Source organism: Miniopterus natalensis, chromosome 2, assembly GCF_054644295.1.
Source record: "Miniopterus natalensis isolate mMinNat1 chromosome 2, mMinNat1.hap1, whole genome shotgun sequence".
Taxonomy (NCBI): domain Eukaryota; kingdom Metazoa; phylum Chordata; class Mammalia; order Chiroptera; family Miniopteridae; genus Miniopterus; species Miniopterus natalensis.
Window position 1 is genome coordinate 81041434 of NC_142082.1, and position 12300 is coordinate 81053733.

The 12300-nt window shown below is 36.7% G+C and overlaps 1 protein-coding gene and 1 pseudogene across 1 annotated transcript in view; one reads left to right on the forward strand and one right to left on the reverse strand.

Moving 5' to 3' along the window:
- Window positions 1-377: 377 nt before the first annotated feature.
- On the reverse strand, window positions 378-768 carry LOC107541977 (transmembrane protein 263 pseudogene; annotated as a pseudogene).
- A 3992-nt stretch (window positions 769-4760) lies between these two features.
- The window catches only part of LRRC63 (leucine rich repeat containing 63), an 86345-nt gene continuing 78805 nt past the window's right edge, over window positions 4761-12300 (forward strand). The window contains exon 1 of the mRNA XM_016219177.2: window positions 4761-5082. Coding sequence (XP_016074663.2) covers window positions 4905-5082 — 178 coding nt within the window. The 5' untranslated portion in view covers window positions 4761-4904. The remainder of the gene's footprint in view (window positions 5083-12300) is intronic.

Below are 12300 nucleotides of genomic sequence, written 5' to 3' on the forward strand. Positions count from 1 at the left end.
GACATCTAAAACTATTAGTCATATCAAAATTACAGTTTATGTAGCTCAAGGTTTCCTTTTTAAGGGGCAGCTGAGTTACCCAGCGCATTGTACATATGGAACTGTGAAGATCGTCCACTAAATTCAACTTTCATATTTTCAGTTAAACTAAAAAACTTAGAGTAGCTATTCAAATATATCATATGTTCATTTACACCTGAATAAGTGTAACATTTTACCAGATAAAAAGCTGGTATTTAAGTATGAGAACTCTTTATACCCTGTGCTAGTATCGATCTTCTCTTTTTTAGATGGAAGGCAGTCGTCAACACTTTCAACACAGCAGTTTAAAAGATAAAAGTCCAAAGCAGTGAACTTGTAGTCCATAATTTAGCAATTCAATGAATGCTACGGGCATCATAATGCTGTGGCAAGTGTCTCTCCATGTGCTGGTCAGATCTGTCTTTCTTCTTTCCTGTTGAGAGCACTTTGTTTACAACAGCCAACCCAGCAGCTGAACACCTCTAGCCGCTGCAGACACGCACGCCCCTTTCAACAGCCCCAGTCCTACGGAAGGCACAGTTGTAATAGCTATTTTGGTCACCTCCAGGCTTTCCACCAACCCAAGCCACACAACCAACGGTGGCACCAACAACTCCGTTTGTAACTGAAGATGCCCCAGGTTGCACGGGCCAACAGGCCTGGTTGCTGCTGTGGGTGATCTTTCATTGAACCTTCTGTTGGTTCGTCACTAAGGTAAGACGGGATTTCTTGATGTTTATCTGCCTGGTTCAGGATCTCCCGGATGGCGGGTGGGGGGCGCCGCCTGGGGCTGGGCAGGGGCAGAGAGAGGAGACAGCACCTAAAAGAGCCCAGGCGGCCTGGACGGCTGGCACAGCCCCCTGCGGCTGCGGGCTGCGGACACCAAGACCGGCCGAGCGCCGGAGCCGAAGACTGGGTCTGAGGCGGCGCCCACTTCTGGCTGCCGACCTGGTGCCCGGCCGACCCGCCTGCTCTGCTGCCACCTCTATTCGTTATTTTTAAAATAGCTTCTAAAAACGAATGAGTATCAAAACAAACTACTCCAGATATTTCCATAATGTAAAATTTAGATTAAATCTACACTGACCAAATTGCTTAGTGTATATCTCTGTTCTGTTTTAAAACAAATAAAGGAGAGGAGAGGTATATATCGAAAATATTGAAGATTTCTTGCAACAATTTCTACAGTTTCCCAAAAGAGCTGTGTCCTTTCAACAACAGTGAATCTGAGATTCCCCAAGTATTCCCCATTATTTAAGAAAATTAATAGCATTGCTTGCGGGGTGCCTAGGGTTGCTTTTGCATAAGGCTTTTTATATCATTTTAGCAACATAATAAAAACAAAAAAGCAGAATGGGTATCCTTGGTGCTCACTATTACCCTGGCCTCCTTAATACAATCTGCTGAAGAATGAAAGTGTTGTGATTCAGTTTGACAAGATTGTTAATGTGGCTCTGCAGCTTGCAGTGTGAATGGGACAAATAAATAAGTTGTAATACTCATCAGGTAGACTCTCAGAATCAAAGAGAGAACTATATTAATTTGAAAGATTATTTTTTTTAAAGGAAATTGAGGTAGTAATATTTTCAAAAATAATAAAAATAAATTAAATTAAAATAATAAAACAATCCATATTGACTCTGATTTGTGCCTTCTAAATCCAGTCTTCATTTGTACATCATTTCTATAGATGAAGCAAGTAAGATATGTTAGAATAACTGATATATACATAAAAAACACACCAAACCATGGATTTTTATAATAACCGCTTCATTTGCCTAAATGGTGCTAATAGACGTACTAAGTAGTAGAAGACAAAATATCCACACCTAAGGAGGTTACATATTAAAAAGCTGTAGGTTGTGTGTGCCTGACAGTACTTGCTAAAGGAAATCTGCAGGGAAGAAATTAAGAGCATAGGAACTGAAAGGTTAAGGTTGGTGGTGCCAGGGCACGCTAAATAGCCATCTCAGATGGTGGATAAAGAAAAATTGAATTTATTTAAGGAAAGGGGGGTGGGGGATGGGGATATCTAAAGGGAAGGGCTACACAGCACTGAGTCAAAGGTTACTGGGTCCATGACTGCAGCAAAAGTATACTTGGGGCAGTGAAACAAGAGCATAGAAGAGGCAACAGGAGCACCTAGGCTGGGCTGCTGTGGCTCACTGAGAAGTCAGAGAGGGGGGCCTTGGAGAGGGTCAGGGTCCACGCCCCCCCCCCCCAGGAGCTCCCTATTGCTCCTTCAGTTGTAAGTCTCCTGGGGTCCTCTCAAAGGGAAGAAGGGGATGAAGATGGCACTGGTGTACTCCCTTGGCGGGGAGGGCTCACTGGGTTCTTTGTCCTGAGCGTATATATCTTTTTCTTGCAAGTGGGAATCCTAGGGAAGGTCTCAGGTCAGTGTTGCAATAGAATCTTTATCAGCTTTCCAGGTGTGCTCTTTCAGAGTCGTGGTCTCGACTGATTGGTCGGTGCCAGGGCAGGGAGTCATTAGTCAATGTATCTGGTCCTGAGGCAGCCATGGCGCCACTTGTCTGGTTTTGCTGCTTTTCTGAGCCTGGAGCTGAAATACAACTGAGACCTAGATGTTATCTTTAGGGAGGAAACTCTCCAAGGGTCTAAACTGCTTAACCAGCAATATGCTGGCAGAGAATAGTTACCCTGGGGATAAGGTTGTTGTTTTCCCAGTTTGCCCCTTGCTAGGCACCCAGGGCTTCCTGCCCTGGTGAGTTTCTGTACCTGGGTTTCTGTACCTAGCTCATCTATCAGGAACCTATATTGGGACATATACATTTTTATGCTTATGGGGACATATTGGGACATATACATTTTTATGCTTAAAAATATGAACATTTTTCACACTTATAAAATATGCACAACAAATATTACTTGAGAAAAAATGTAGCAATCAGACTTGCCTATTGTCAACTTTCTTGTCTTTCTGAGAAGCTAATCAATCTATGAAACAGGCACAGGCAAAGGGGAATAAATTCATAATTTGAGGAGGCAGTCTAGTTGGAACACTGTAATCTTACAAGGAAATACTATGCTAATATTCTAAAGGAAAACACCGTGGATAATACTTCCCAGAGTCTGATGAAATACTTTTTCACTTCTTCATTGACTATTTTAAAATATATGCTTGCTTTAAGGAAGAAAAAGGAAGACTTGGTTAGGGAGTAAATCTTGAAAAATCCCCAGATCTATACAGAAGTCTCTCATCTTTCAACTCCTGTTACTAAAGTCTCAACACTTGCACTTAAAAAAAAAAAAAAGACTGGAAGGGAGCTCCATCTAGTTTACTTTCTGAGTTGGGTACATACCTACCTAATTAGTTCTTTCCCGCGCTTTGGCCCTCAAATCTCTAGAGACACATGCACGTACAAGCAGCACACACGGTGTATTATTGATGAATGTACCTGTTCGCAATACAGGTTCATCAGCGCTATGAGAGATGAGACAAGTTACAAAACGAATGCCTATGACAGTGAGAAACGGGTTTCTTTTAAAGTCCCGCTTGGATCCTTACCCTATTCCTACACAATTCCTTTCATCCAGGAGCTTTAAAGGATCAAAAAGACAAGAGTTTGTATCAAAGGAACAGAAAGAAAACATAATATTGGCTTTCCAGGGGCACAGCGAACTCAGCAAGCTGACGGGCTGCGCGGACGCACAGCATAGACGGATGCCCGCTCCCGTCCCGCACCCGGGCTCAGGTGTAGTCCAGGAAGGCAGCCAAGAACCCTGGTCACTGTCATTAAGAGTAAAACAGTGAAACGGTTGTCACAGGCGGTTCCGCACAGCAGCTGCAGGCGGAGGGGCTGCGAAAGGGGCCTGGGCTCCCCCCGCGCCCCACTTTGGGGCGGGCGGCCGCCAGGACCCCGCCCACACGCCCCCCCCCCCTTCCAGAGCGCCCGGCGCCCGGCTCCGGCGCCCCCCGCCGGCAGGGGGAGGGTATGGCTTCCGGTTGCCAAGGCGAGTCCCCCGCTTCCGAGCGCCCCGCCCTGCGCCGCCTGCTGCTCGCTCGCCCAGCGTCTCTTCGCCTGGATCCCAGGAAAGGGAGGCAGGTGGAAGGGCGGAGCCGGTCGTGTGGAGAAGCAGCCGATGGCCCTCAGCCTAAAGGTGGTAGGAGCCCAGCGTTTCTAAGCCCCTCTCCAGATAATACGGAGGGAGAATAACCGTCATCAAGAGGGAAGCACCACCGGGGGCGTGCCTTGAACGCTTAGTTCACAGTTATCTTTGGGGGTAAAACGGCCCATTTTTGCAGCTCCAAAGCGTTTCCTCCTAGACTGTCAACAGAATAGTGATGCACCAGGCACTTTGATGTTGCCCTGAAAACTAAGTGCACATTTTTGGGGTCTATCTTCTGGCATCATTTCTAAACAGTACGAATTGGGACAGAAATCCTGGACAAACCTCATTGCACCAAAGACCATCTTATTTTTGGATTACGTAGTTATGGCCCCAACTTTAGTGATTGAAATTTAAAATAAGTCATTATTACAGAAAGAAAACAACTCAGATATTGTGAGTCTTCAGAGTCTATCATGGAGGGGTGACTTTCTCATCTTTTGACCAAAAACTTTTTCCAAATTTATAAAGTGGTAACGTTTTGGAGGTAGAGAAAAAAAAGTGTCATTTCTACTGTTCTGTATTTACTAGCTGAAAGAGCACTGGCATATTGAACTTTTTGCTAACATGGAAATTTTAGAATGATTGGTAATAGCATACATACTTAAAAATTCTGTATTGATTATAAACCTAAATTTTGCCTAGATTCTCTATAGAAGTTTTAAAGGATTATTTTCTTACCCTCCTTTTCTTTCATAGAAATTCTGCTTAGATTCACCTAGAATGATTTTCATTAAGATGTAATCTAGATTCGAATGAATTATTTTTCAACGACGATTCAAACATATTCCAAAGCTTTTCAATCCTCAACTAATAGCTGTGAAAAACAGTGCTTATTATTAATTAAAATGCAAAACCACCCACCACTTCTTCGAAGACCTTTACCTCCAAAGCTCCCTAAGCTGCCTTTATATAAGAAGAAAGTCCATACGGGTATGTATATTAATCAGATATGTTATTAACTATTTTTCATAGAAAGTTCTCAACCTGCACAACTCAGAATCACAATAAAGACACTAATAACCAGTAACTGATAAATGTTTGTTGTAAGGTGATAGCATCCAATTTAACTCTACAGGTACAGCTAATTCTCATTATTTGTGGATTCAGTAGGTAAAATTTACCTAACTGCTAAAATTTTTGGTAACATTCAGATCAGTATTGTTCTGTATTTTCTTTTTTAACTCAATACTATATCATGAAGAACACTGCAGAGCAGCATATAGCACTCCTTCTCATTCCTTTTATAATAGGTGAAACTGTGTGCAGGAGAAGGGTATATATGGTGTGTATATGGTAACTCTCAGTTATTCTGGATATGCTCAGGGCAGTGAGAACAGATATGTTCCCAGCTGAGGTTGCACAGGATATATTCTGCCTTCTTGTTTCAGCTGTCATACTATAAACAACTGTCCTTTCCCTAGCCTATTTAGTGCCATGTTTTTTTTAATATTTGTGCTTTTTGTTGGTGATTTTGCTGCCTAAAATGCCCCCCAAGCACAGTGCTGAAGTGCTGTCTAGCCTTCTTAGACACAAGAAGGCTGTGATGTGCCTTACAGAGAAAAACATGTGTTAGATGCGCTTCCTTCAGACATGATTTACAGTGTTGTTGACCATGAGTTCAATGTTAATGAATCAACAATATATGTTATATAAGTTGTCTTTAAAATAGCAACACATATAAAACAAGATTATGTGTTGATTGGTTGTTGATAATGTTGAGACCAGAGGCTTGCAGGAACCTAACCTTATTTTCCCTAGGAGCCATGGCTCAGTGCTGGGTAATTCAGTATTCACTGACACTTTATAGAACAGGTTGGCCACAAATGACATGAGGTGACTAGTTATGAGCACAGGATTAGGAACTGGAGATATAGTGAGCAGAATAGGCCTGCCAATCCTTTTCATTAGTTACCCTCTGGTGGGATCAAGTAATTACATATGTAAATGTAAAATTGCCTTGTGATAAATTCTCTGAAGTAAATAGGAGCCATTTTTATAACTATAACTTTATACAATACCTTTAATCCTCTTATCTGTAATAGTATCTATTGACTTGGTAAAATTATCATATGTCATTTTCTTTCCCATATTTTGGTTTCCTCTCCTACCTGATTTTAGCCGATTGTTTCAATTATTTTAGTGTCAATTTGTACTTTTAAAATATGCTTAGTCTATAACTTGATTTACAATGTTAAATTATTATCTCTTGATCCATGGCTATTAAAGATGCTTAAATCAACACACCTATACTTCCACCAATGTCCTCTCCCACTTTCCCTACCAACTTTTGTTATATCATTTCTATGTTATCATTTCTACATTTCTATAATTTCCTACATTTACAAAATGTTCTGTAATAGATATAGCCACAGTTATGTAGATTCACTGCTCACTATCAGATCTTTTGTTGTAGTTTTTCCATTCACCTTTTGATTGAAATTTATGCTCTAGTATAGAATTTCTTACTATTGAAATTTTGGGCAGGTAACTCATTTCTGTAGGGGGTGATTCTATTGCTTTTGGTACCTTGGAGATTCTATGACCTTGACTATTATTAATCTTATGTCTCCAAAGGCTTTTGGCAGAGTGCTTTGCACATAGTGAGAGTTCCAAATATTTGTTGAATAAGTGAATTAATACTTAAAGTGACTGAAATGTAGTTTATAAAAATGAATACTCAAACACAAATAAATCTTTGAAATAAATATCTACAATTTGCATACAATGCTAAGTGCTGTAGAGAATTAATGATATGATTGATCTGGTCCCTGCTTTTCAAGATCTTTCAAGACCATTAACTAAGCTTTAAAGATGAGATACACATAAAATAAGAACCTTAAATAGCCATACAAAGCAGCATAGAATTAATGTCCAATAATAGTAGAGACAGTAGTAGTTCATAGATGTGAAAAAGCACTAGAGCAAGAATGGTACTTGAACTAAGGCTTGAAGAATTAGTAAAAGTGGAATGAAATATGTTTATTTATAGAGGACACCTGTGTAGTTTTTGCCAAGGAGAGTCCATTGGAAAAATAGAAATTTAATATACCAGAAAAAAAGAAAAGCAATCACGGGGAAATGTGTCAAAAAATAAGGAAGAATGGAATTGAGAAGACATATCATTTTAATTGGGAAGATTTTCCTAAATATCTCTATCCTCTTCACCTAGTCACCTAGAGTGCCTTCATTTATGCTTCCATAGTATCCCAGAGTTACCTCTATTGAGCACTTATACTCATTCTCTAGTATAACTGTTTACCTGCCTAGTTTCTATACTAAATTGTGAGATATTTGATTGTAGTAAGGTTAGTTCTGTGTGATTGTACCCTCAGCACTAAGTGTACAGCTGGCACATGGTAGGTGTTAAATGTTTGTTGAATTAACAAGAACAGTAAGTGTGGGTTTTATTAATCAAAAAAGATGGATTGCATAAAGTTTAAGGTACATTTTGAAAGAAGAAAATTATTTAAATTGGTTAGTAAGAGAAAGTATTCCACACAGTTTGACCAACATAAGAAATAAAGTTATAAATGAGCAGTATGACTTTGTGATTGTCAGCAATAATTGGAGGACCTAAGGGTTCTTGTGGGAAAGTAACCAGTCATCACACAGCAAAGTTAGGAGAAAGGGATCCAGTTCACATAGATTTTTTTTTTTTTTTTTTACCAAACTAAAAAATCTGAATTGTCATTAATATGATTCAGATAATTTGATGAAAACACTATAAAGCTATGCCAAAATATCAAGGGAAAATTTAAGTTGATGTAGACTAGGATGAAGGTGGTGAAAATCAGAAGGAAAAATCTGGGGTTTTTTGATGACTTAACTATGAAAGAAGGTTAAAATGCAATAGTCTTTGTGAAAGTACTTTATAAACTATAAAATCACTCTATAGTGGTATTTAGAAAAATGTTATGATGCTTGTAATACTTCTAACTTGGTGCACAATTATTTACTGACTTTTAGCAACCTGGAATGATGTAAAATGCCTTAGAATAGGTGTCCAGGGATATGAATTTTGGTCTTAGCTCCAACACTATTGTGATGTATGGCTTTAGCAAGTCATTTAGTCAATGGATCTCATCTTTCTATTCTGAAACAACAGAACTTAATTAGATCACTGATTTTCAGTCCTTGTCTCCACTCTAAACCAAATGGCAATGGTATACAAGTCCATGAGAACAATAGCTTGCTTCTTCAGTAATTTTCATGGTGGAAAAGGAAAGAGGGCATGCCTTTGATGGACTCATCTGCAGCCTGGACATGACTGAGGAAAGAATCTGTGAGCTTGAAGATAGGCCAATTAAAAATTCTGAAATGTTTTGAAATGCAAAAAATAAAAAGAATGAAAAAAACGAAAAAGGCAAAATAGTCAAGGCCTATGGGAAAATTACAAAAGGTATATGTATAATGGCTATACTAGAGGAGATAAAAAAGTGAAGAGTGCAGAAGAAATATTTGAAGTAATAATGGCTGAGAATTTTCCAAAATTAATGACACACCAAACTACAGGTCCATAAAGCTCAGGGAACACTTACCAGGAAAAATAACAAAACAAACAGAAAGAACAACACTTAGGCATATTACATTCAAAATGCAGAAAACTAAAGACAAAGAAAAAGCCTTGAAAGAAGTTGGGGGTGGGGGGGGTGAATATTTATTTATAGAGAAAAAAAAAGAATTACATTGGATTTCTTGTCAGGAACCATGCAAGCAGGAAAAGAGTAGAGTGAAATATTTAGTGTTGAAAGAAAAAAACTTCAGCAAACTAAAATCTATAAACAGTGAAACAATCCTTGAAAAATGAAGGAGAAATATAGATCTTCTCGGACAAACAAAAGCTGTGAGAATTGGTTGCCAGTAGACCTGCCTTGTAAGAAATGTTTAAAAGAAGTTTTTTTTATGTTAAAAGAAGGAAAATCAGTTTTATCCTAGGTTTCATCACACACACACACACACACACACACACACACACACACACACACACACGACAGGAAATAATATAGGTCAGAAACTCACATCTACCTAAGGAAAGGAAGCATGTCAAAGAAAGAGTAAGTGAAAGAAAATCAAAACTTTTACTTCTTTAGCTCTTACTTAATCTCAGAGTTAACTGTTTGTTCTAAACAATAAGAGCAACAATGTATTAGGTGATTTTAACATAAGGATAAATGAAATGAATTGCAGCAATGTTATAAGGATTAGGAGGGAGGAATTGAGAATAATCTGTTAAAAAAAATACCAGCAATACTCATTAAGTAGGACAGTGTTATTTGAAAGTGGACTTAGATTAGTTGCAAATGTATATTGCAAGAGGAATCTTGTGGTAAGAAAACAAAACCAAACCTCATCACCAGTAAAGTTTAGGGCAACCACTTAAGAATGTGAGTGAAAGACAGGAGGGGGGAGAGAATGGTCACAGCCCCAAGATAATTCTGTTTAGTATTTTAAGATAAAATTTAAGTTTTTGAAATATCACTGAATTTGTTGATTCATAAAATAAGTTCTTAAATATAGCACAATTTTAGAATGTTTTAAAAGTATAATTGATATGCTAAAAGAGGAGAGAAACTAAGGAGCTGGAGAGAAACTGAATCATAAAGTGTTCAATTAAAATCAGAAGAGGCAGAAAAATAAGGGAAGTTTTTTTTAAAGAAGCAAAACAACTACAATGAATAAAAACTTTACAAATGTGGCAAGTATTAGCCAAGTATGTTAATAATTCAATAAAATGTGAATAGTCTAAGTACAAAAATTAAAAAACAAAAACTGTCAGAAGAGGTACAAAAACAAGGCCCATCTATATGTTGTCTATAAAAAACTTATTTTAAATCTAAAAACACAAATAGAGTAAAAGTAAAAGGATAGAGAAAGATATACCATACTAACACTTATCAAAATAAAAGTGGATTTGATATATTAGTTTTAGACAGGGCAGTCTTGAGAAAAAGAAAAATTAGGGATAAACAGGGGCAATACTTACTGATAAAGGGATCAATTATCTAAGAAGACATAACAATCCTTAACTTATGTGCATCTAAAAGAGTGAAAATATTTGAGATAAAAACTTCTAGAATTGTAAGGAGAAACAGAGAAATCAATTATTATAGTTGTAGGCTTCCACACCCTTCTATCAGTAATTGACAGATCCAGTGGGCAGAAAATCACTAAGGATATAGTTGAAATGAATAGCACCTTCAGTCAACTTGATCCAATTGCCATTTATAGAATACTTCATTTAACAGCAGAAAATGCATTCTTCTCAAGCTCGCATGGGACATTTACCAAGACAGACCACATTCTGAGTTATAAAAGAGCAGAAATCATATAATATTTGTTCTGAAAACATAATGGAATTAAACTAAAAAAATTAACAAAATATATCTGGAAATACCAAAATATTTGGAGATTAAACAACTCACTTAAATAGCACATGGGTCAAAGAAGTAACAATATTTTTAAATGTTTTGAACTGAATGAAAATGAAAGCACAACAAAATTTGTGGCATGCAGCAAAAACAGGGTTTACAGGTTGTGTTTTGTGTTGAATGCATATATTAGGAAAAGAAGATTGATCTAAATTAAATAATATAAAAAGAAGAATAATGTAAACCTAGAGCAAGCAGAAGAAAAGAAATAATAAAAATTAGAGCAGAGTTCAATGAAAATTAAAAAAAGGAAATCAATTTAAAAAATCAATAAAACCAAAAGCTACTTCTATGAAAAGGTTAGTAAAATAATAAAACTCTAACTAAACTAAACAAGAAAAGAGAGAGAAAAAACAAATTATTAATACCAGAAATGTAATAGGGTTCATCACTTCTGATTCCATTTACATTAAAAAGAAAATAAAAAACTATAAACAACTTTTGGCCCACACATCTGGCAACCTGGATGAAATGGACAAATTCTTTGAAAGATATAAACTACCAAAACTTACACAAGGAGAAATAGATAATCTACTATAAATAATCTTTATTTTAAAAAATTATCTAATACTATAGGCCTATATCTTTTAAAGAAATTGAATCAGTAATTAATAACCTTCCAAAACAGAAATTACCAGGTTCAGATAGGATCACCGGTGAATTCTACCAAACATTTGAAGAGGAAATTAAATAAATTCTCTACAATGTCTTCCAGTAGATAGAAGCAGAAGGAATACGTCCTATAAAGATAGCATATACTAATACCAAAACCAGACAAAAACATTACAAGAAAAAGCTATAGACATATCTCTCGTGAACACAGATGCAAAAATCCTCCACAGAATATTAGAAAATTGAATCCAGCAATGTATAAAAATAATTATGCACTACAACCAAGTGGGATTTATTCTAGATATGCAAGACTGGTTCAGCATTCAAAATTCAATCAATGTAATTCATCACATCAATAAGCTAAAAAAAGAAAAATCACATTATCATATCAACAGATGTAGAGAAAGCATTTGTTAAAATCCAACATGCATTCATGAAGAAACTCAGCAAACTAGAATAGAGAACTTTCTCAACTTGCAAATAAAAATCTAACCCAAATCCTACAGAAACCAGGTGCTTTCCCCCTAAAGTCAGGAATAAGGAAAGGGTGTCTTCTCTCACCACTGTTACTCAACAATTGTACTAAAAACTCCTAGCTAATTCAATAGGAGAAGAAAATGAAATAAAAGGTGTACAGGTTGAAAAGAAAGAAATAGGACATTTTTTCTTTGTTCTATGTAGAAAAATCCCAAAGAATCAACAAAAGAACTCCTGGAAATAATAAGCAATTAAAACAATGTTATAGAATATAAGATTAATATATAAAAATTGCTTTTCTATATATAAACACTGAACAAAGAGAATTTGAAATTCAAAACAATATTAATGTAAATTTACAATTTACATTAATATTAAACACACTACAATTTATTTAAGCATGACTCTAACAGTACAGGGTGGAACAAAAGTCAGTTTATAATTGTTCATATGGAAAATAATACCATAATAATAATATATGTGCAAGACTGATATGAGAAAAATTATAAAATTGTGATGAAAAACCTAAAAGAAGATCTATAGTAATGGAAAGATATTCATGAATAAGAAGACTTAATATTGTTAAGATGTTCTAAACTTCATCTATAGATTCAGTACAATCCTGTTGAAA